Raw genomic sequence first — 26,225 nt, 5'->3', positions numbered from 1 at the left:
CTATTCCACAACGCAGCAATCAGGTGTATGATGTGGTGAAGTGGTTTAGACAAGTTGCAACAAATGTTGAGTCTGAGAACTCAGGGGTAAGTCAGAGGTTAGCACCTCACTGACTTTTCAAAAAACAGAGAATAACAAGATCAATGCTTGGAAGCTTGGAAAAGACGTAGAAGTATGTGCTAGTCGATTTACTGTATTGCCTGCTTGCCCTTTCTTAAGGAAAGGGCAATCCTATTTATGCCAAAGGAGTGTAGTTCTCTCATTTTCCATGACTTTCCATGACTAACCAGGCTTGGTAAATGTATTAGAAATCAAGTGCGACCCACAACTAGCTTGCTAATCATGTAGTGAACGTAAGAGAATCCCATAGAACCATCTCTTGGGTTCCTAGCCTATAGGAAGTGAAAAGGAGGTCCAAGGTCAGAGTACCTATAGACAAATTATGTCATAACTTAACCAATCTTGTGGGTAACTAAGGAGCGATGACGTGTAATGAATCATAGAGGGTTGTAGAAGCTTCTAGAGCTATCGTTCATGTTACTAGGCCTCTAGTTGGTAGAGATATGCCATGTGGTAGTATTGGCCCACCCCCTTAAGGAGGAGATTTTCTTAATAACTTGTTCAATGAGTGTCCAAATGATATGCCGTGATGTATGTAGCATAAACAGATGTAGTAGAAGAGTTTGCAGCAATCGTTGAGTAGTATTGCTTCTGTTGTTGGTGTGATAAGCCAAGATATGTATGGTGACTTGTAGGTTTGAGGAGGAGATTTCTAAGTTTGCTCTTGAGTTTGATAGCAAACTGAGTGCAACGAATGTCAGTATGACACTCTTGTAAGATCTCCGCAGTTGTAAAACATCCTTTTAAATCGATTCGTTCTTGCTACTCAAAAAGAATAGCCTCAATATCTGGCCAAGCCACTTCCCGTCGACATATATTCATATCGTTCCTCTTCCCTATTGTTGGTGTATTAATCGGATCATCAAGGTTGATAAATCGGCTGCTAAGGGATTCTGAGACTGTAGATTGACTAATTCGAATGTTGTACTTCTCAAAAAACCAGGCGATACAATCTTTTTGGGAAGGTCAAGGTGTTTTGTTGACGGTCCATTGTCGAAGAGCACGACGCTGTTCAATCGTCATCGAATTGAGCTTTCTCGAAGGCATTCTATAAGATTCAAAAGATTAGCATAAGTCGATATTCAAGGAGGATCTCACAATATCGGATGTATTGTGTTTTGTATGTAAAAAGCTTTCCGTACAGAAAAAGATATCGAGATAACGTAAATATCGGCTAAAAGCATATCGACTTATCGTATTTTTACTGTATATCGAGTTTTTGCCCTAAATTTATTGTTTCCGGGCCTAGTGGTGGTGGTGGGGTGAACTACGCGATTTACGCCATTAGACGACTTACGCCATGACCTACGTTACTTCTAACTGTCTACTCCAATATTATTTTAACTTACACAATTCGAAGCCCTAAATCCAGTATTCATATAAATACTGGATTTAGGGCCTTGCTGGGCTCCAGCAACACGAGTCCCCCGAGGTAGGCCAAGGAAGGAAAGGATGAGAGTAGGTGAGGGCCGTGGCCCTCGAGGATTACACCATGAGGATATGAGCCCTCTAGAGGGCGCTGTAGACGGCGCAGTGCAGCACCGTTCCCGCAATGCTTGTGGGAACTGTGGCGACCGGGACGGCCACAACGCTGGGAGCTGCCGCCGGCCTCATACGTGATAGAGGCATCAGAGAGGTTTATGGGGGGGCATAGGGGGCTTATGGGCAGCAAAGGGTAGAGGAGTAAGGGAGGTGGTCGCTGTCGCTCTTCATGGCGACAGCAAGGCTGACGGCAGTGGGGGACGGTGAGCGTCACGTGGTGGCTTATTAATCACGACAGGGTAGAATCTTATTTATAAGTCATAGTTCACACTGTTTACACTGTTTACACTGCATTTATGTTGAGGGAAAGAGAATGGCGGTTTTTCCCACAATTGTCGGGCTCCCCAATTGGCGCTTGGTGCAAGCAGGTTGCCTCAGAACTCCGACGCATTGGGTTTCAGGCCCAAACACTTCTGTTACTCAGGGCGTTTGGGTAGGCCCTCCGAATGACATAAATAATACGTAGGCTCCGTAGGTAGTGTAGTAATTCAATTTTAATCAATTTGTTCTATGCAATATTTCGGTCCTTCGACCAACAATTTATTGCCAAGCTTTATGATCATATGACCTACGTTAACGATCCCTCGGTCCCCACTCCCAAAGTATACGTAACCTGCCAACCTTGCCAACCCAACCGCAGCTACGACTCCGACAGCAAGCATACCCAACATTTCTGCAACCTCAGATCGTTTTCGGAGACTTGTGCAACATAACACAGAAATAAATGTATGTATGTCTCCCGATTCATGGATCCGACTGGCCCTTCTAGACAATACCGTACCTGTGACCGCCGTTCCTAAGCACAGCTAACAGCCCCCCCTCCAGCATCCACCACCACCCAAACCACCGACAAAATGTGCCAATCCACCGCCCCATCGTTCGTCAATCGCAACGGCCCCGGCTCGGCGGCATCGAACACTATCTCGAGCATTGTGAAGCCTGAGGCACCCAAAAAAAGCTGTATTTCTTGCGATGGATATGACTGTTGTTGCATTCCGCTACCGTGCTCGATTATGTGAGGGGTGTTGCTGTGTAAAAGAGGGGATGGAAAGGAGGGGAATATATTGATATCTGAGGCTTTGGTTGTGAGGATCTGAGGATCTGGGGACTGGTGTGGGGGAGATTGATAACTGTGCACTTCTGCTGTGAAAATCTGGGGGATTAGCGGGGGAAGGTTGCTTGCTACATACCGCTTGGAAGGGGAGGGGGATACTTGAGCGACCTTGCTGTTTACAGTTTTTGTTTGACAAGGGGCTTATTTATGAGTGAGCAAGTACAGATGATATTTACAATAAATATTGTTGCAATTCCATCTGCATGGCACTCTATTTCAACGCCTCTATTGAAAGCGAACCCCCCGCAAGGTTTCATTGTTCCTTTTCCCAGTAAGCCACCTATAGTAATACTAACAAGACGCTGCGAAGGTGCTTATGGCCCTCCCATACTTGAAAGGAGAGCCTGCAGACGCCTATGAGAGAGAAGAACAACGACTGGGGAACTGCCACACCTGGGAGGAATTTTCGAAGTTCTTGTTTGACAATGTCGCAGACCCAGTGAATCGCATGTTCACCATCGCGCAACAACATCACGATGCGCTACAGCACAGGCCAAAAAGTGACAGAGTTCGTCACCTACCTCGAGAGCCTCGAGGCCGAGTTAGATCCATACACGGAGATCCAGAAACAACAGATACTGCTTACAAAGCTCCAACCAGAGCTACGCTGCAGCATCACCGACCACTAGACGGTACCTACTACTCGCCTTGAGCTGACCCGCTTGGCTACAAGGCTGGAAGTGAACGCGAGGCATGCAAAGGATTGTAGCGCAGGCTCTGTAGATTCTGTGGAACAACTGCACAATAATCGTGGGTGGAAGCAAAGTGCGACCACTCGACCACTCGAAGCGAGAGGAAGCAATGTGCGACCACTCAAATTGCGACAACTCACAACCTACATATGCTCACCGCTACTCCTTACTAAAACCTCGAACATTCCTGTACATAGTATTTTATATAGTAAATCAATGCAATTCATTCAATGGAAGGGACTCCTCTATCAGAAGCCTGTAAATGGCTGTCAGAAAACCCTTCTGAGTCTATTGACGTAGCTAGTCGGATCTTCAAGATCCATAAGTCGACTATACAGTCAAGCCTCAACCGGTCAGCCCGCCAGAAGAAGCCCCGCGGGGGTAAGAATAAGGTGCTATCTACTGCCCAAACGGAGGCCCTAAAGACCTGGATTACAGAGCAATATCACCTAGGGCTTGGGGCTAATAGGCATATGGTATATGCTGCAATATGTCACCTACGGGCCCCATTACCTCCACCCTCACAGAGCTGGCTCACTAAATATATTAAGAGTGAGCTTCTAGACTTCCATTTTATCACTACAAAGCCTATTGCACAGCAGCGTACGCAAGCTCAGAAGGAGCCTGCTATTATAAAGTGGTTTGAAGAGTACACGGCATTTATACTACAGCGTGGTATAAAACCAGAGTCACTTTAGAATATGGATGAAACTGGATTTAGGATTGGAATTCCAGGAGGAGAGAGAGTTATAGTCCCCCGAGCTATAACACAGCTCTATACTGCAAGCCCTGAGAATCATATATCTATTACGATTATAGAGGCAATATCTGCAGCTGGACATAAGATTGCACCTGTACTTGTTGTACCGGGTAAAATCCATATGGCAGCATGGTACCCTGAAAACCTCGATGGCGACGAGCTGATATTACTCTCAGAAACTGGCTATTCTAATAGCCAGCTTGCTCTACGGTGGTTACAGCACTTCATACAGCTTACTGCTCCACACGACCCAGGAAATCCTAAGGTTCTACTGCTTGATTCTCATGTGAGCCATTCAAGCCCTGAGTTTATCATTACAGCAGCAAAGAATCACATTATCTTATACACGTTTCCCAGCCACCTTACACACGTTTTACAGCCATTAGACGTGGAAATATTCCAGCCTTACAAGCATTGGCATAGGCAGGCTGTGCTCCATGCCATACGGGAAGTGGACATTTCCTACAACCTACCCCTATTTATGAGGGATCTCCCACAAATGCGGGAGCTTACCTTTAAGGAGTCTACCATACAATCAGCGTTCCGGAAAGCTGGTATGTGGCCTATAAGCTGTGATATAGCTATTGAGAAGCTACGTACGTACTCAGAGCCTATAGAGCCTACAACACCTACCCTGCCACAGCCTATTATGCCTATTCCGTCTACTTACCAGGGCGTACAACAGGGCCTACAGCGGTGGAAGGAGCGGGTTCCAGAGGCCTTTAGTAGCCCCTCACGCCAGAGCTACAGTAACTGGCTTACTGGGGCAGCCCAGGTTCTGGCCACCGGCCAGCTCCAGGAGCTCGACCTACAGGCTGTTCGGCAGCAGGTCAAGAACTCCAAGAAGAAGCGGGGGGGCCGGGCCCAACTCCAGCGTGGAGGTGAGCTCCGGGCTTCTGAAGCCTATGAGCTTCAGGCCCAGAAAGCTGAGCTTGAGGCCCAGAAGCTCACTGCTAAAGAAGCCCGGAGGCAGAGCCAGGCTACAAACTGAGCCCGGAAGCAGCTCAAACGAGCAGGAATTGAATCCCGAAAACAGGAGCGCCTCCGGAAGAAGAGCATGGCTCAGTTTACTCAATCAGGCCTCCCAATTCCTCTGGAGCTAGAAGACCCAATTACTGACCCAGAAGCTGATTCTAGGTCAGAATATGAGAGTGCGAGTGAGGGTGGGCATGGGAGTGTGTGGGAGTGGGAATGAAAAAGTGATAATTTCGTAGAATTGAATTTTTAAGTACTTTTACATACAAATTACTATGTGGGGTTATTTATGGTCGCAATTTTGAGTGGTCGCACATTGCTTCCTCTTGCTTTGAGTGGTCGCACTTTGCTTCCACCCACGATTAGTGGGACGTCGCACCATCACAACGACCGCCATGACCACAAGGGCCGTAGTGACCGCTATAGCTACAACAACCACAATTACCGACGCCAGACTAAAAAAAACACTTAGAAACCCTTAGCTCCACCTAACGGACCGGCTACGACAGTGAACCGTTTGCCCATTCCTAGGTCGGGCCTAGCCCTTAACCAGGGTGACGCTAGTGAAGGATCCCCTAAGTGCTACAACTGCCGGAAGCCTGGACACTTCTCCCGCGAGTGCCACACTCGACTCTGTGCAAACGCCGCTACAGCAAAAAACTTAAAAGCCTCCTAATAGTAACAGCTACTACTAGAACAGAGGCGTGAGAGCCTACAACTTTAAGTCACTCACGATTAATGTAACCATAACCATTAATGGCATCACGCACACCAACGCCTCTTTCGCGAAGGCCTAGACGATCACTAGGGATTCCCTCTTTATTTATGGCGAACACTAGATCTACATGAGCATCTCCAACAGTGCTAGCAAGATGAAACAGCACCACCTATCTTTCTGTTACAGCTACAGTAATGTAAGGTTAGTTACAGGGCTAGTGGGGCTAGGCTTAGTAACGTGACCTAAGAAGTCACAAGGCTAGCAGGGCTAGGCTGCAGCGTGACCAGGCTAGTGGATAGTTGTAGAAACTAGTGGATATTAGATAGTTGAGCTATCTATCAACTATCTAGACTATCCATAAGGCACGATGCCACTATATAAGTAGATAGTATTCCCTTAGATAGGAGCTTCATGCTCAAACTTAATATAGTATTCTTTATAATACTGTAACTGTAATGATGACTTCTAAACGATAGAAGACACAGAGGTTTCTTGCATAAGGTTGAGTTGACAGAGGAGGCAGGGGATTAGACACAAAGGCTTTCCAAGTAACACGTTACAGTATTGTAAAGAATACTATATTGAGTTGAGCACAAAGCTCCTATCTAAGGAAATACTATCTACTTATATAGTGGTGTCGTGCCAAAGGGATATCCGTGGATAACATGGATAACATAATATCCATGATATCCAATGTTATCCATCACCTGATATTCCGTGGATCCCCGTGGATAACATGGATAACATAATATCCAAGATATCCAATGTTATCCATCACATGACATTCTGTGGATCGCTGTGGATAACATGGATAACATAATATCCATGATATCCAATGTTATCCATCACGTGAGGTTGCAGCCGTAAGCGCTAGCCATAGCACTAGCACTTAGCCGTAACATATGTCATACTGACATTCGTTGCACTCAGTTTGCTATCAAACTCAAGAGCAAACTTAGAAATCTCCTCCTCAAACCTACAAGTCACTATACATATTTTGGCTTGTCACACCAACAACAAGAGCAATACTACTCAACGATTGCTACAACCCTCTATGATTCATTACACGTCAATGCTCCTTAGTTACTTGGCCGATATGACCACATAGCATATCTCTACAACCCTCTATGATTCATTACATGACATCACTCCTTAGTTACTGGGCTAATACTACACATGACATATCTCTATCAACTAGAGGCCTAGGAACATGAACGATAGCTCTAAAAGCTTCTACAACCCTCTTGTAAGGATGCCTCCGTACCTAGATACTCGAAGAACCTGTCTCAGAACTGTTACGGTCACTACAAGCATGGAATCCGACTCGGTGGGGTTTCGAACCAGTAGAGGAGCATATAGCGAGTTACACTATAGTGGGGGACGGTAAGTGTATAGGGTTCAGGGCCAATGCAGACCTGTTGCGGTGGAAGGTTCAGGGCTAGGGTTGGGATAACCGAGTCGGGCCCGTTTCGGGAGTTAAGGAAACAGACTCAACGGGGTTCCCCCTTCATCTTTTTTGTATCCTTCGTAGTAGACCTATAGGATAGCATCCGTTTAGCCTCCGACTCGCACTCTCATATGCTATTACTGTGAGCTGGGTGCCCTGTGTCCTTACACCTCTATGATTCATTACACATCATCGCTCCTTAGTTACCCACAAGATTGGTTAAGTTATGACATAATTTGTCTATAGGGGTACTCTGACCTTGGACCTCCTTTCACTTCCTATAGGCTAGGAACCTAGGAGATGGTTCTATGGGATTCTCTTACGTCGACTACAGTTACCAAGCCTGGTTTGTTATGGAAAGTCTTGGAAAATGAGAGAACTACACTCCTTTAGCATAAATAGGATTGCCCTTTCCTTAAGAAAGGGCAAGCAGACAATACAGTAAATCGACTATCACATACTTCCACGTCTTTTCCAAGCTTCCAAGCATTGATCTTGTTACTCCTTGTTTCTGAAAAGTCAGTGAGGTGCTAACCTCTGACTTATCCCTGAGTTCTCAGACTCAACATTTGTTACAACTTGTCTAAACCACTCCACTATATCATACACCTGATTGCTGCGTTGTGGAATAGTCTAAGCTATGACCCTTTGGCTCTTTTTCTAAGACAGTGTGTTGTCTTAGTAAAATCATCCCTTCCTTGGGTGGCTAGATTCTCACATCTGGTGCACCCACCATTACATGGACTCCTACAACCAATCCCAATTGGAAGCCAACCATGGAAGGACATATCACTCGATTTTATTACAGGATTACCATTATGTGAAGGAAACAATTCTATCCTTGTAGTAGCATGCCGACTTACAAAAGAGCGCCATTTTATCCCATGCTTTGCAGGTAAAGAAGGCACTACAGCAGAAGCTACAGCGAGGTTACTACTCCAGCATGTATGGAAACACCATGGTTTACCAAATTCCATCATCTCAGACAGAGGGCCCCAGTTTGTAGCTGTAGTGTGGAAAATCCTCTGCAAAGTTTGGAAAGTTACAATCAAATAGTCTACAGCCTTCCACCCAGAAATGGATGGGCAAACTGAAAGGTTTAATGCAGAACTCGAGCAATATTTACAGGCTCATGTCAACTATCTCCAAGACAACTGGGTTGAATATCTTTGCATGGCTGAATTCGCAGCAAATGCCCTTCCATCAGACTCAACAAAAGTTAGCCCATTTTTTGCAAACAAGGGTTTCGAGCCAAGAATGAGCTTTGATATAGAGGATAGCACGTTCCAAACTGCCCTTCAAGAACATAAGGACATAGCTCAAAACATGAAAAATATTTGGGAATTCCTACAAGACCAGATCGCCCTCTCACAAACCCGAATGGAGCACTTTGCAAATCAAAACAGGAAGCCAGCACCAAGATATAAGATAGGAGACCGAGTCTGGCTTTCTACTCGGAATATCAAAACCCAACGACCCTCAAAGAAACTTGACCATAAGCAAGTTGGTCCATTTCAAATCCTTGAGCGAATTGGGAATGTTGCATACCGACTCCAGCTACCACCAAGCATGAAGATACACCCTGTGTTTCATAGCAACCTCTTACGACTTGACTCAGATGATGAACCACCCCTGCCAATCATTATAGAAGATGAACTTGAATGGGAAGTTGAAGAAATCCTAGATTCTAAACTCCTACGGAAGAAGCTGTTCTATATGGCAGCATGGAAGAACCACCCATTAGACAACACTTGGTATCCTGCTACAAACTTCAACAATGCACCTGAACTCACACTAGCTTTCCACCGAAAATACCCGCAGAAGCCATGATGATCTTACTCTTGATCAGGAGATCAATCTTACTAGGGGGGGGGTAGTGTTACGATTACAGCTCACAGCTTGTCACAGCTTGTTACGGTTGTTACAGTTGTTACGGTTGTTATGGTTGTTATGGTTGTTATGGTTGTTACGGTTGTTACGGTTGTTACAGTTGTTACAGTTGTTACAGTTGTTACGGTTATTACGGTTATTACAGTTGTTATGGGGATTACGGGTGTAGCCTTAGCCACAAGGTTACAACCGCTAAGCAGACAACTGTATGTTATGAGGAATAGCCTCACCTTCCTTCCTTCTTCTTCTTCTTCTCTCTTTAGATTCAATCTAGATTACTTTTCCTGGACTGGCATCATGACCTCTATGACCATCGTAACACAGGGCACCCAGCTCACAGTAATCGCATATGAGAGTGCGCGTCGGAGGCTAAACAAATGCTATCCTATAGGTCTACTACAAAGGATACAAAAAAGATGAAGAGAGGAACCCCCGTTGGGTCAATCTCCTTAAGTATCCGAAACGGGTCCGACTCGGCTAAGCTACCTTCACTCTCACCACGTGACCGTAACCTGCCCGACTCAGATCCTTTCCGTCACTGAGGGACAGGCATCCTTACAGTGACCCTACTTGTTCCCTCTATTCCCTTGCAAAAGAGCACAACTGCCTTCACTTATATCCGCAAATCAAACGCTGTTACAATGGAATCCCAAGTGTTGCAGGACAAGGAGGACAGAATAAGGCATTCAGCAGTGAACAAGAAGCTGCTCTTTTGAAGTATATTGATCAATGTATTAAGTTTTGGGTTTCCTGCTTCACATCGAGTTATGGGTGGAAATACGGATGTACCTAAAAAGCAGAAAGTAGATAGTTACATAATCCAAATCTGCCCCACTTCTATAATGTTGAACATCTATAACGCTGCACTGCACCTCTTGGAAAGAGATGCAGCCCCCGAAGGAGTACACAGGCGAGCAGACCATCAGGGGTTAGCTCAGCTGACCTGAAAATGCTCCACTTTTATGACTAAACCTTGCACATTGGTCAGCTAAGCTCACGTAGCATCACATGATATGGTCAGGTAGGGTGAAAAACGGTATATAAACAACAGTAGTAATTCAAATGCATTATTCACAATGGATGAGATAATTTCACTACCTCAACAAGACCTATGGTCTAATACTGTTAGTATTGATAGTAGTCTTCAATTTGAGGATGAAAGATATCAGGAAGAACGACTTGTCACTGAAGAAGAAGAAGAGGAGGAGAAGGTAAGAGCTGCCTAATATATACTTAATGCATTACGGAGGAAGCGTTCAAAAGTTTTGTCCCATGCTAGGAAACGCCACAGTTCACAATTTAATTATGTACATAGTTATGAAATCAGTGTTCTTCTCGCCCCTCCTTGTACTCATTTCTGCCTTCTAGCTCGATGACTTTCTGGATATGTCGAGGAATCCTCTCGACCCAGGCTTGGATTTGCGACTGAGGGAGATCTTCCCAACAGGTCTCCCAAGCTCGTATCGCGTCTGGTCGACTTTTTGGTGCCCCCTTCCTTGTAGTCCTCCTTTTCATCCATGGCCAACATGGCTCGATGACATTTAAATCTGGAGAGTTGGCGCAACAGAAGAGGTGATTAATGTCATGTAATTGAAATACTCGCCGCTGAATGTAATGATTGTGTGATGGAGCGTTGTCTTCTTGTACAATAGTATCCGGACAGTCTACCATGCATTCCCTTGCGAATGGGAACATCTTTGGTATTAGAATCTTTTTCTGATACCGGTACCAATCAATCCCCCCTCCTCCTTTCTCACGGCTTAACTTCCCATTCTTTTTATTCCATCTCCATAGTGGCTTTATACCAGGAAGATTGCGTAGAGACATTCGGCGTATCCCATTTGATAATTCCCATTCTTCTCGTAAAATTGGTTCCAACTCTTCATTCATTCCATGTATTTCAACTTCTGCAGCGTCTCGTTCTTTTTTTGTCTCTGGGATCCAACAATGACATGGCCCTTTCTTGTCGTAAGTAAAACATCCCCAAAACATAAATTCTGAGTATCCTTTCCACCGTTCCCTAATGCAACTCCATAAAAATGCCTCGTCTGTTTTTCTCCATATCCGATAACCTCCCCGTCTATGGTTTAGTACCACAGATGTCTTGTCTGACCATATTACATTTTTCCAATCCTTGAGTGTCCAGTGCTGATGGTCGAGGCACCATTTTAATCTCTCCGCCCTCATCTTCTTCGTCAACCCAGGCTTCCTCATCAGTTTAGTTTTCCGGAAGCCAGCAGTCCTTAAAACCCTCCATATTGTCGTGGAGGAGATGTCGATACCTTGCAAGCTAAGTTCCCCCGCGATATCAGCACAAGTTTTTTCCCTTCCCTAATGGTCAGTTCGCACCTTTGCAACAACTCCCTCTGTCGCTTCAGCTGTTTGTTTTGTCGGGCGGCCAGACCGGGGAGCGTCCTGTAACCACTCATCTTGTAAGGTGAGTGGCATATGGTTGGGGTCAAACCCACGCTCAATTGCGCGAGTATATATCCGGTTGACCTGTCGGGTTGACAGGCCAGTTTTCTCAGCAACTTCCGCTGAAGTCTTTCCTCCAGTCGGAGATTTGAGGGCCACAATCAGGGCCCTCGTCGAGATATCCGTAGGAAGTTATGCATACCTTGGCATTCTTGGCAGGACAAAACTTTTGAACGCTACCTCCGTACTGAAGATTTATTTATGGGGGTCAGCCGAGGTTTTGCCGGAAGTGGAGTGGGTCAGCCTAGGTGGGGGGATGCTCGGGTCACCTACGTTCTGCCCCCGAAGCGAGAGTTCTCGCGGGAGGTGTAGCCGCACGATTAGTGGCTACGGCCCAATTGGGCGGTGGAGCTAGAGAGGTGATTGGGGCCTGAGGCAGCAGAAAAATCGCTCAGACGCGGGGGTGTCTAGGGGTCCGGAGAGGGCCCGCCAAGCGTACCTTAATGGCTCTAGCGTCGTAGCTGGGTGAACACACCGGACACTAAGGGTGACGGGGTGGATATAAAGTCAGCCTCTAGCCTCAGCTCGGCGCTGGAAAGAGATACACCAATCAAGATATGCTGGAGGAAACAATGTTTGAGAGAGAAGCATGATGCATTATCACCAATGCAGCTTCTGCATCTGGGAACCCGGACTCGACTCGGCGTTTGCTCTCAGCTTGATTCACCCCGCTGATCAACTAGTGACTTCCTGATCGGCCATCTGTCGTCCCACCACGCAAGCCTTTTTTCTTTTATGTTTCAGTTAATGGCTACCGATCACAACTATGGTTTCCGGATCTAGACATAAACTCCCCCCGCCGGACCCTCCGTTTCCCAGCCCGACCCGGCGCGCGATGGACGCATTTGGAAATAGTTTTCGTGGTTCAGTAGTTCAAAGCAAAATCTAAGCCTAGAGACTGGCAACATTTCCGGAGGTCACGGATATGGATAGAGCATCGCCGGTTGCATGCATGGGAAAGACATCGGGGATGGGGGTCTCAAATGGTTATGATGTAGATTGCTCCGTTTTCACAGGAATATGTTTCAAGTTTATACGAGCCTCCATAGGAGAGTTGAATCGTGGTTGATTATCTAGCTGTGTCTTACCCAACTCCGGCGCTTTCCAGTATTTACGCAGTATTTACGCATGCACTATAACGGCTTTGGCTCTGCTGCTGCATTTTCAGCAAGCCACGAAATGCTGATCTTGATCTTTAACTCAGTGGTAGTGTCTTAGCAGAGACTGTAAGCCGTTACCGTTGCAATAGGCAAACAATACATATAGGGAGCCGAAATCAGTCATTCAAGTCCTCGACAACAAGCACAGAGTCCTAAACAGCAAAACTTTATCAACACCCTAAAGCACTCCATTTTATATCAAAATGAAGTTGGCCAACCTCCTTCTTCCCCTTGTGGCAACTGCCCCTGCCGTCCTTGCATCTCGCCGCTTCGATCGGGCCCCTGTCCAGATTCGTATGTATCAGGTACGTGATAATTTTTGCTTGACACCAGCATCTCACTGACTGATTTTCCAGCCTGCCGTTCCCGCATACGACGATAGCCGCGTCCAACACTTTCACGACAAGGTACTGTTGGCGCGCATGAAGGAGTACTTTGTCTCTTTCGTGGTTGGCAACTACACCGGGATGCACGATTTGCAGGCCGATAACTTCCACATCACCGACATCCGTAAGGGCTCTTTTCCCCTTCCCCTTTCTTAATAAATACCATTCTAACACTCTACTCCGCTACAGCTCTTGCTATCGTCAGGGCAGATAGAGAGCAATGGCTCGGAGCAAACAGAGGATTCAGTTCCCTCATGACAGATGTTAAAGTCCAAGCCATCTCTATCGACGGTAGTTCTGAACCCTGCAAATTCGGCATCATGGAGAATGTGGTGTGGTTTACGCTTGCGGTTGACCCTCCGGAGGAAGCGAAGCCGGGTCTTCCCCCGGGAATCAAGAAGGGTGATACGGCGGGTATGATCATGCTGTCTACGATATGGTGGAATGAGGAGGGGAAGGTCAAGCGCGATCTCGAGTATGGAAAGCTGGTGTGGCCGGGCTTTGATATCGATGCCTTCAAGACTTGGTAAGAAATACAACTGTTGCTTAAAGAGGGTTTGCTGGTAGTTGGGGGACTTGGAGGCAGATGCGGCATTAGGGGAGGGAGAGTAGTACAGAAACCCGTCTAGCCGTTACGATCATTGCTAGATGCTAGGGTAACTGGGACTCTCGGATACAGATGTGGCATTGGGAGAAGGATAGTAGCACAGAACGCTCGTCCAGCCGTTACAATCTTTGCTAGACATTTAGGTTCCCACTGTTGCCATGATTCCCGACGCGATTCCATGCATGCCAATTCCTACATCAATTTCTTTCACTAACGCTGTCATCATCCCCGTGAATCTTTCACCATCACGATTCTCACTATAGATGCCATTCTCACGCTCATTCCTTGCATATTATGGTAAACGTGAAATGTTTTCTTTACCGTCCTGTTTATAAATCCATGCTGTAATTTAACCTGCGTAAGAATAGTAGGTCACCATCACCAGATTTAACAAATAGTATTGGTATCTGTTGTCCGGCCTGTTTTGTTTGCGTTAGTAGCTCCCTTAGAGTTCTTTCTTGGAAGTATTTGCAAATAAGGGGTATAAGCTGTTCTAATATACCTCGCGTTCTATCCAAATATCGGCAAATCCCTTGCCACGATCATACCAATCAATATTCGTATGTTCGTATAGTGTTGCTCAATAATCACCTTCGAACAAAGTGGATTCAGTAAGGCCAAACAAATTATGGATATTAGTGTAGTGCGTACGCGTCGGAAAAGGGAAACCTCGTCTATTTCCTCTTGATTTCCGCCGCGTTTGCGTTTAAGAGAATCAACAGTCATAGATGGACTGAACATAGTGTATGACTTTACCAAGCTCGGTGCCTCATTTGTGAGATTTCTGTTGTTGATATTACGTGGAGCATTCTCTGGATTAGACTAGCCGGCCCGGACCGTAAAGACCGGACTGGACTGGACCGGACCGCTTATATGAGTGTTCCAGTCCTTAAATTTAAGACCGGACCGTGGTTCGGTCCTCCTTTTTTTAAAAAGCCCGGACTGAATTTCAGTCTAGTCTCTAGGGTTAAGACCGGACTGTGGTTCGGTCCTCCTTTTTTTCAAAGCCCAGACTGAACTTCGGTCCAGTCTCTAGGGTTAAGACCGGACCGTGGTTCGGTCCTCCTTTTTTTCAAAGCCCGGACTGAACTTCGGTCCAGTCTCTAGGGTTAAGACCAGACCGTGGTTCGGTCTAGGCTTTTTTACCATCCGAGCTTTTTTTTAAAAAGCCCGAACTGAAGTTTAGTATATTTAGCTTGTAGATCACGATGTTAGTCCTGTGACCAAGAGTAACGGTATATAGTAACGGTATATTGATAGAAATTAGGATAAATTTATCATATAGATAATAAATTATGGTAATTACATTAGAGTTATAAGTGCCGTATGTCTCAGAATGCATCAGCTTACAGTGGCTTCCCTACCATCACCACCACCGCCATCGCACACAGGTTTGTGTCGACTTTGGGAGGCCAGCCTTCCTACCACCTAGCGCAAAGGTTGGTATCTATCGCAGTAGTTAACATAATATATTGTTCAAGCTGGTTCCAAATGCTATATAAGGCTAATTAGTGATATATTCCGTTACTGTGAGCCGTTACTCTAACCCACATCTGAATAGTACCCTCCTCTACCTTCTAAGTCGTTGCGAATGTCGAGGAGTATCAATGGAGGCTTCATCATTCTGAAGGTCCTTATTTAGAACCCCAAAATTTCGCTTCCTCTGAGTTTCCAATCTTCCATTGCGACCTTGTGTAGCTCTATGTGGCGTTGATGGGTCTGGTAGGTCTTGTTCAGCATCCTCCTCGTCAGATGATATTACCATCGTCATAGCAACTTGTCGATCAGAGTCCTCAATTATAGAGTCTGGGTCAGGAGCACCAAATACATGGTCTATATTATCCCAATGATTATCAAGTTCCCACTTATACCTATGATAGTGTTTAACAATCATCGACTCTCGAACTGTAGCCGTACTCATTTGTGCCCTGTGGTATTCATGGATATCGCGGGCAATATTAAATATGCGCTCAACTCCAGTACCAGTAGCTGTTTAAAGCGATTTGTAAGATATTTGCGTTACTCTTAACCGTTACTGTAGGAGCTTACCTGGTACTGCAAGGATATCCCTTGCCATCTTCGCAACTGAAGGGTAAGAGAGCTCTAAGGTCTTCCACACTAGGAGCACTGGAGTATCTGCATCAGCACTAACCACTGGCGCATTTAAATAACGCTCAGCTTCATTATAGCTGGTACTTGATGGGCTCTGCCACCCTTTATGTAGCTGCCGGTTCATCCGAAATACCGCATTAAGACTTGTTGGTGTATAGGGGCAAGGCGGTACTGCCTCATGCTGGTCCCTCGAATCTTTTTGATAGTAAGCCTTCCAGTAATCTAAGAATATTTGGCGGTACTTCTTTGAGTGGGAACGGTCCCATTCAGGAGCGTTAAAAATGTCCAGTTTCTGAGATGGATCAAGAATTGCAGCAAGAGCATACGTCTGTTCAACAGGACCACCAGTTTCAGTATAATAGTGCCTTAACTTTGCAACACCTGCAGTAATAGCAGCAGTAAACTCGTCTACCCAAGGATTAGATGCTGTATCCTTGTTATATAGCTTTTGATTAATATCATCAAGATGGTCAAATAATGTATTGTATACATTCCATGTATGGTTGATTGTAGTGTCTTTCGTGTTTCCAATAAGATGAGTAAATTCTGCAAAGGGCTGCAGAAGAGCGACTAAGTATTTTAGTTTTTTCCAGTCGGTTGGTGACAATGCGAATTGATCAAGATGAGGCTCCTTAATAATCTGTTCCTCAAGCCAACTTTTAATTGGGATGCGTAGTCTTATCGCTCGGACTATCATGTCATATGTAGAATTCCAGCGTATATCAATATCCCGTTTTAGCTGCAGTAGTCTCTTTGCTTCTATATCAGATTGCTTCTGGAGCAATAATTCAGTTTTCTTTGCAGACCTGCTCACAAGATTGCTAAGAGTGCGTATCTGTGTATTTGACGTCAGTTAGCGTTACTATCAAGCGTTACTATCATGGACTAACCTTTCTAATAGCTGATGTGACTGTCGTATCATCAGTAATTGAAACACCAGTAACATCTATAACTTCTTCAGCCATGTCGACATTGAAGGCCTTTAGCATAGCTTTTACAACTAGCTGTATAACATGCACCATGCATGGTATTTTTGTTGCATCACTACTCCACTCTACTTCTTGTGTAGTACTTCTCATGTAGCTCTCAAGTTCCTTGCGCATTGTTCCATTGTTTGATGCATTATCAGTTGTCACGCAAAAAAGTCGTCCCGTAATATTGAATTGTTCCAGTACATTGTGTACAACAGCTGCCATATTTTGTCCTGAATGGACTCCAGTCATTGGCTCGAAACCAATAAGACACTATAAGATGTATGTTAGTAAGTTAATATATTATTATATAAGTTATAATCTGCTCACCTCTCTCCATTGCCAATCATCAGTGATATAATACACAGTAATTGCTAAGAACGCTAATTTGAACGGACTTTGCCATCCATCAAGGGCAATTGAAACCTTTGCCATAGGCGGTAAATCCAATAGTAGCTTCTCCATGACGTTGTTAAATTGCATTGTTAATTCTTTGCGTATAACTGTCCGGTGTGGAATTTCCAGGTCGGGTTTCAACATGTTTAGAACCTTTCGCACCTCCTTGTTCTCCACTATTCGAAAAGGGAGGCTTGATGAAATTATGGCTATAATCAACTGCTCTCGCCATGCTGTATGTGTGAAAGGCTGTATGGTATTCCTTTCCAAATGCGCATGCGGCAGCTAAAGAAGGTCATTAGCGTTACTCTAGAACGTTACTCTAGACCACTGGATAGATAACTTACTAAGTGTAAATGAGTTTGCGATCCATCCTTTCTACTACAAGCGCCAGATTTGGTGTGTCGGGTTAAAGTAGATGTGCTACTCCCACCTTGTCGAAGCTTAGGGTGTGCAAAAGCCCTCCAACACAACTGACATAGTACCTTAGGATTGCCAGTTCGGACCTCAGCTCCTTGGTAGAATTGAGTCCATATTAAGGACCTCTTCAACCTTGTCCAAACCATATGTCGGAATATCTCTTGATTGATGTTGTTTGAAATCTTCGCAGTCCATCATTGATGCCATTCGTTAGCGGTATCCTCCTTCCATATAACATATCGATTATTAGGAGACTTGGGTAGTTTTTCAAGAAGTTCATCAAGAGGAGCTTCAATTCCACTCAGTACATCATCTTGGGAGAAGATAAGTGCTGGCTCGAAAGGCGAGTTGATATCCTCAGTGTCAGAGGTAAGCGGATGCTCAAATTGTGACTGATTCATCATTGTAAATGGGCTTGGGCTCGACATGTTGTTAAGAGGATAGAGAAAATGTACTGTAGTAGGAGTGTAGGTCAATCAGACGAATGATGAATGTTAAGTGAGGCCTTTTGGAAGGACGGCCATTTCTTCATAGTCTTTTGCAACAGAACAAATGGTAGTACAGAATACAAGAATGCCACATTGCAATAGGGTAATATTTGAACTCTTTGTCGTTACTCTTTGCCGTTACTCTTTGCCGTTACGCATTGCCATTACGCATTGCCGTTACTCATTGCCGTTACTCTTTGCTATTCCTATTTTGTGTTAGTTGAACATAGTATTATGGAGTTAAACAATTTTGTCTAGCTCTAATTAGGTGTACCATAACGCTAGAGAGTAACGCTTACGAGTTTTAAATTACAAAATCAGCAATTTGGTTTCATTGGCTTAACAATTTGCTACATTAGCCCTATCTTATTTCAAAGTCCGAAGCTATATCTAGTACTATTAGCTGTTGCTACAGCATATAACAAGATAATGAGCAGTGTGTATAACCCTAAGTAGATACAGATCGATTATATTTCCTATGTAGCATAATATAAAGTTAAACTGTATAACCGACATTTGATTGTTAATTGGCCGGGCTGTATTCCTTGGCTCAGCCGAGGAGTAGAAGCATGCTGGCTTTTTGCTTTTGGGCTCTCTTCCGTTACTGCTGGCCGTTACTGTAGCCTACGTGTAACCGAGATGATGAGTAGTAGCCCTTATTTTTATTGGATGCAGAGTCTGTATATCCTAGCTAGTGTAATATGAATTGGAATTGCAAAATAGGCGTTTGACTGTTAATTGGTCGGACTGTGTTCCTTGGCTCAGCCGAGGAGTAGAAGCATGCTGACTTTTTGCTTTTGGGCTCTCTTCCGTTACTGCTGGCCGTTACTATGAGTACAGTAGTCACTATTCGGAGTACTGACAAATAGTTTTATTAGATAGTAACGGCAGATAGTAACGGCAGAAGATCTCAAAATGGAATTCAGTAACCACAAAAACTCCATTGGTTTAGTATACTATAGTACAGTATACGACGTGAATTTACTCCTCCTCCTCCTCCTCCTTCTCCTCCTCCTCCTCTTCTTCCTCCTCCTCCTCCTCCACCTCCTCCTCCTCCTCTACACAAACCCCGACAATGAAGCCGTTGAGGCTATCCTCGTCCTCATCATCATCCTCCTCATCCTCTGATATAACCACCTCCACTTCTTCACCATCATCATCAAAATCTACCAGCCCATCTTCAACATCAGCATTGCTGTTATTCTCCCACTGCTTCACGAACTCTTTGATATTATCAGGGTTGCTAACCCCCCAGCAAACTCTTCGATCTCCTTCCTTGAGAGTTCGGGCATAAGGATGTTGCCAGCAAGGGCAATATTGCGCTCCAGCGCTCAATGACTGGGACCATGTTGCTGGCCCAGATATCCTTTAAGGTATTTTCTTCACCGCTGTCGCTAGTCGATGTCTTGCCAGTCTAACCATTATGTTAGATAGTATCGTCATGTTTTAGCTATTACTTACAGCTTTGCCTTCGCCCTTTGGTAGGGCCTTCAACTTCTCCTCCAGCTCCTCTGCATTAATGGCCGCAATAGCCGCACTCTCATCATTAATAGCAGCTGTGAGGCAGGAATTGGCGTCAATACCACGAGCGGTGCGCCTGTCCATGATATCCTGCTGCGTTGTAGCTAACACGGCAGCTTGTTCATTGGCCGTAAGGCCCTCCCAGTCATCTTTACCCTGGCGGGTACGGCGTGCACGGCTCATAGCCTAGCTTTGCTATCAGCTCTAGAACAATTGATATCAGGATGGTAGGATTGTTATACCTGTCGGTCCGCATTCTGAGCGAGCTCAATGGTGTGGGCAGTAGCTGCAATGACTTCCGCGCGTCTCTCCTCATATGACTTCGCAGTGGCTGGAGACGACATGGTAAAGTTGCGTTAGAGGCGATTTGGAGCTGATGAGCATTACTATAGGGCGTTACTGTTAGCACTGGCTTTGATTATACTGTTGTGAGAGTACTTCAATGTGCTAACAAGGCGGACGTCTTTTGAAAGTAGGGGCGCAACTACTTACTGGTCGGGGTCGGTATAGTCAATAAATTTGGAAATCTAAAAGGAAGTTAATAATCAGAGGTAATCAAATGTAAGGGTGGTTTCTTTGCTAACTTACTCGTACTATTCTTTGTTATTGACACGTCCGGATTTGGAACAAGAAACGGAGTTTTTTTTGTTTGCAACAACACTTAAGCGCCCTTACTTCGAATTCGATCCTAACTTCTACAACAATTCTGAGATAACGCGTCTAGCAACATTGGTAAGTTCAATCTTCTTTACATTTGATTTAACCCTACAGTAACGCTGTAGAGTAACGGTATTGTGTTTATTTTACTAATATACAAGTTCTAGCAATTTTTCCTTCTGTCACCAACCTTTGTAAGTTCACCCCTTTTGTTCTTTGGGCGTTACAACTACAGTAACGCCCAGCAGTAACGCCAAATTGCTACAATATGGCAAATTAACATGTTTTAGATATCGCTCTCGCTCACATCTGTACCATGGCTCGCACCAAGCAAAAGCCTGAGCGCCACGGTAAGTATTCCACCCTACCCTACAAGCAATACAAGGTTACTAACTCAACAAACAGTCGATATTCACAAGACTGCGCGCCGAGCCCGCCAAGAAAAGATCTGGAGCTACAATGCCCAGAAAAGGAACTGGGAGCGGGATCACCCTGGCTCCAACTTCCCACAACAAGCCCCTCGCCCTGTCCCTCCTTTGAGCAAGGCTTCTGTCAACAGTATGCTATTCTTTTCTAATAGAATATTGTTCACACTACTAACTTATATGAAAGAACGGATCGTCGCCGAGATCCGACACTACCAGAAGTCGGCCGCCCTCATCCTCCCCAAACTCCCATTCCAGCGTCTTGTTCGTGAAGTCGCGCAAAGCTTCATGTCAGACCTCCGCTTCCAGTCTACTGCCATCTGTGCCCTCCAAGAGGCCGCTGAGGCCCACCTTGTGTCATACTTCGAAGGTAAGCTGTCTCTATGAACACCTACAAAAACTATACTAATAGTGCGAAGGGGCCAACATGTGCGCCATCCACGCCAAGCGTATCACCATCCAGAACAAGGATATGCAGCTTGTGTCCTGGTTCGCCAATTCTCGCAGCATTAGATAAATTAGTGTGTTTGTATAAATAGTCAATTGATGATTTCACAACCTGTCTTTAGTATTTCAGTCGTGACAGTAACGGTATACAGTAACGCTTAATTACATAATTTATGATGAAACTGAAGTTCATTATACTATAACTTAAATATAAAAATATAAAATAATAACGTTAACGTACATGTATAGCGAAAGCGCCAAACAAGCGAAAGCGCCAAAATGATGCGGTGACCAAACCCCCCAACTAAATGTTAAATTCCTCAACAACAAAACATGCCCCATAAAAACGATGAAAGCCAATTAGTGCTAGCTATCCAGGCTATGCAAAGCGACCCAAAGTTACGCCTTCGAGTTGCTGCTAGGATCTATTCTGTGGACCACCGCAAGCTAGGTCGTCGTCTAGAAGGTGTACCTTCACGACGCGATATCCAAGCCAACTCACGGAAATTAACTAACCTAGAGGAGTCCGTCCTTGTTCAGTATATACTCGACCTAGCTGCCAAAGGGTTTCCTCCTCGGCTGTCTGTTGTTGAAGATATGGCAAGTCGACTACTTGCAACACGCGACGCGTCAAGCGTTGGGTCGCGTTGGGCTTCAAACTTTGTTAAGCGGCGTGTAGAGCTCCAGACACGCTTTCAGCGCAAATACGACTACCAGAGGGCTAAGTGCGAAGATCCAGAAGTTATTAATGGCTGGTTTGAGCTTGTGCGTAACACAATTGCGAAATATGGTATCGATGAAGCAGATATCTACAACTTTGATGAGACTGGGTTTATGATGGGCGTTATCTCAACTGCTATGGTTGTAACAAGCTCAGACGGGCGGGCAAAAGCAAAGAAGGTACAGCCTGGTAATCGGGAATGGGTTACAGTAATCCAAGGCGTTAGTTCTCAAGGTTGGGCAGTACCACCATTTATCATTGTTGCAGGCAAAAACCACCTTACATCTTGGTATGAGAATAGTGGATTTTCAAGCGATTGGGTGATTTCTGTTACTGAAAATGGCTGGACTACAAACGAGAGAGGCATGGATTGGATTCAGCACTTTGAGAAGCATACAAAGGCCCGGAGTGTTGGTGGTTATCGCTTGTTAGTCCTTGATGGTCATGAGAGCCACCACTCAGATGAGTTTGAGGAGTACTGCAAGGAACACAACATTATTACGCTTTGTATGCCTGCTCACTCTTCTCATCTACTCCAGCCACTTGATGTTGGCTGTTTCGGCCCGTTAAAGCAGGCCTATGGTCGGCAAATTGAAGATATGATGCAGGCTCATATTTCTCATATTACAAAGGATGACTTCTTTCCTGCCTTCCACGCTGCATTTAACACTACAATGACGGAAAGTAACATTNTATAACGTACATGTATAGCGAAAGCGCCAAACAAGCGAAAGCGCCAAAATGATGCGGTGACCAAACCCCCCAACTAAATGTTAAATTCCTCAACAACAAAACATGCCCCATAAAAACGATGAAAGCCAATTAGTGCTAGCTATCCAGGCTATGCAAAAGCGACCCAAAGTTACGCCTTCGAGTTGCTGCTAGGATCTATTCTGTGGACCACCGCAAGCTAGGTCGTCGTCTAGAAGGTGTACCTTCACGACGCGATATCCAAGCCAACTCACGGAAATTAACTAACCTAGAGGAGTCCGTCCTTGTTCAGTATATACTCGACCTAGCTGCCAAAGGGTTTCCTCCTCGGCTGTCTGTTGTTGAAGATATGGCAAGTCGACTACTTGCAACACGCGACGCGTCAAGCGTTGGGTCGCGTTGGGCTTCAAACTTTGTTAAGCGGCGTGTAGAGCTCCAGACACGCTTTCAGCGCAAATACGACTACCAGAGGGCTAAGTGCGAAGATCCAGAAGTTATTAATGGCTGGTTTGAGCTTGTGCGTAACACAATTGCGAAATATGGTATCGATGAAGCAGATATCTACAACTTTGATGAGACTGGGTTTTATGATGGGCGTTATCTCAACTGCTATGGTTGTAACAAGCTCAGACGGGCGGGCAAAGCAAAGAAGGTACAGCCTGGTAATCGGGAATGGGTTACAGTAATCCAAGGCGTTAGTTCTCAAGGTTGGGCAGTACCACCATTTATCATTGTTGCAGGCAAAAACCACCTTACATCTTGGTATGAGAATAGTGGATTTTCAAGCGATTGGGTGATTTCTGTTACTGAAAATGGCTGGACTACAAACGAGAGAGGCATGGATTGGATTCAGCACTTTGAGAAGCATACAAAGGCCCGGAGTGTTGGTGGTTATCGCTTGTTAGTCCTTGATGGTCATGAGAGCCACCACTCAGATGAGTTTGAGGAGTACTGCAAGGAACACAACATTATTACGCTTTGTATGCCTGCTCACTCTTCTCATCTACTCCAGCCACTTGATGTTGGCTGTTTCGGCCCGTTAAAGCAGGCCTATGGTCGGCAAATTGAAGATATGATGCAGGCTCATATTTCTCATATTACAAAGGATGACTTCTTTCCTGCCTTCCACGCTGCATTTAACACTACAATGACGGAAAGTAACATTCGAGGCGGGTTCCGAGGGGCAGGGCTTTCTTCCATTTGACCCTGAGAGAGTGATATCTACACTTGATCTTAAGTTAAGGACACCAACGCCTCCAAGCTCCCGCCCAGGTACTGCTCAACCTTGGGTTTCTCAGACACCAAACAACCCAATTGAAGCTATGTCACAGTCTACATTTATTAAAACTCGGATTTCACGCCATCAAAATAGCTCTCCAACCTCAATCTATGCAGCTGTTGACCAGTTTACAAAGGGTGCATCGCAAATAATGCATCAATTAGCACTGCTAAAGGGAGAGAACCAAAACCTACGACAGGCAAATGAAGTACTAAGCAAGCGCCGGAGAGCTAGGAAAACACGACTACAGCAAGGAGGATCACTTAGTCAACAAGGGGCGCAAGAGCTACAGGATGAGAGGGATGTTGTGCAGCAGGTAGAGCAGGAAATAAGGGCAAGCCGTGGTCGGAAGCCAAGGGAAGAAACCCGTGCCCGTCGCTGTGGCAAGTGTGGTGAGACTGGGCACAATGCGCGCACGTGTCAGATTGTAATAGACACCTCTGAGGAAGAGGACTCCGAGTAGTTTCAATTGATTTCTAATGTTGTGGTAGATTTATCGCAATGTTTGTCATGAGGGTAGATAATTTTGGCGCTTTCGCTTGTTTGGCGCTTTCGCTATACATGTACGTTATTGGAAAATAAATCAATCTTGATTTCCAATTCTAGCTACTATAGCTAGGCGCTATTTACAAATCCCTGCTACTAGTGCTCCTATAGAGAGCCTTTTTAGTATAGGTAGCCTTATTATTTCAAAGATTAGAAATAGGCTTTCTAAAGACATTTTTAGAGTAATAGCTTGTTTAAAGAGTTGGGTGTCATACTGACATTCGTTGCACTCAGTTTGCTATCAAACTCAAGAGCAAACTTGGAAATGCCGGTAGTTGAAGTAAATAAAAATGAAGCTCTTTTAAAATGCCATTGAATTTTTAAATGAAAACCCAACAGAGAAGAGTGCTACAGTAGCACGGATGTACAGAGTAAACCGAAGTACGCTCCGGACTATACGACTACGACAACGACGCGCATCACCACAATGCACCGCTGTGCCACGCGGAGGCCAGAACAGAGTACTGTCTGATGTACAAGTTACAGCTATACAAAGATACATCCAACGCTCGTACGAAAATGGGTACGGTGCAACTAAGCCTATGGTGTTCAGTGCCATCTGCCAACTACGTGGCAGCAGAAACTCCAACACGTGTACCACCATCACAACGGTGGTTTCCAGACATGGATTAAGACACAACAACACAACTTCCATACAATAAAAACCCGGCCAATTGAAGCAGCACGGGTTGCATCTCATGAAGTATCAGCTATTAAAGAATGGTTTTATGAATTTAAAGATGTGTGTAATCAACTAGATATTACTGCAGGTGATATCTACAACTTTGATGAAGTTGGATTCCGTGTAGGAATGAGCACCGGTGAACATGTGTTGGTACCATCTGCAGTAAAGGAGGTAAGTTGTTTTCTACTTATCTTACTTTATATTATTCTAATATTTATAGCTTTATATACAAGCTCCAGAGAACAGACAAAGTCTTACAGTTATAGAGACAATTTCAGCTGCTGGCATTGCACTTCCACCGTTCCTTATTATACAAGGAAAATTACACATGGAAAGTTGGTACCATGACAATCTAACACGGTGATGAGAAAGTTGCAGTATCCGATTCCGGATATACAAACTCTGAGCTTGCAATGGAATATCTACAGCATTTTATTCAACATACACCGTCTATAAGAACGAAATTGTTAATAATGGACTCTCATGTCTCACATGAAGTTCCAGAGTTTATAATACTTGCACATCAACACAATATACACTTACATGTGTTTTTCGTCTCATCTTACGCATATTCTACAACCGCTAGATGTTACTGTGTTTGCACAATATAAACATTGGCACCGACGTGCAATTCAACAAGCAATCCGGAATTTTGATACAGATTATAATGTTATATCTTTCTTTAGAGACTTGTCTACTATCCGTAAGCAGACATTTACAAAGGGTAACTGTATCAAGTCTTTTAGAGATGCAGGTATTTGGCCACCTAACTATGAAAAGATTCAAGAGAAGGTTGCTATATATGCAAAACCAGAAGTTTTAGAAACACCACAACGCGCATTTCAAGCAAGTTATGATCTTTCAACATGGAGTCAAACATTTGATAAGATCCTTAGTTCACCGTCACGGCAAAAGTGGGCGTCTTCTTATACTGAAATCCAAACTCAGTTAAACAGAGGC

The 26,225-nt window shown here is 44.8% G+C and overlaps 1 protein-coding gene across 1 annotated transcript; it reads left to right on the top strand.

The window, feature by feature from the left end:
• The first annotated feature begins 12,943 nt into the window (after nt 1-12,943).
• VC83_09278 (uncharacterized protein) lies at nt 12,944-13,973 on the top strand. The gene is made up of 3 exons (XM_024472722.1): nt 12,944-13,198; nt 13,250-13,403; nt 13,469-13,973. Exons 1-3 carry the CDS (start codon nt 13,097-13,099, stop codon nt 13,807-13,809), a joined length of 597 nt encoding a protein of 198 aa, XP_024319737.1. The 5' UTR covers nt 12,944-13,096; the 3' UTR covers nt 13,810-13,973.
• Nucleotides 13,974-26,225: the final 12,252 nt, after the last annotated feature.

Source organism: Pseudogymnoascus destructans, assembly GCF_001641265.1.
Source record: "Pseudogymnoascus destructans isolate 20631-21 unplaced genomic scaffold scaffold_40, whole genome shotgun sequence".
NCBI classification, from domain to species: Eukaryota; Fungi; Ascomycota; class Leotiomycetes; order Thelebolales; family Thelebolaceae; genus Pseudogymnoascus; species Pseudogymnoascus destructans.
This window is presented reverse-complemented; position numbering and strand designations above follow the sequence as displayed.

Coding starts and splice junctions, on each gene's coding strand:
- VC83_09278 (XM_024472722.1), top strand. CDS start 13,097: ATGAAGTTGGCCAACCTCCTTCTTCCCCTTGTGGCAACTGCCCCTGCC. Junction 13,199..13,249: donor TCCAGATTCGTATGTATCAG/GTACGTGATAAT, acceptor CTGATTTTCCAG/CCTGCCGTTCCCGCATACGA. Junction 13,404..13,468: donor CTTCCACATCACCGACATCC/GTAAGGGCTCTT, acceptor ACTCCGCTACAG/CTCTTGCTATCGTCAGGGCA.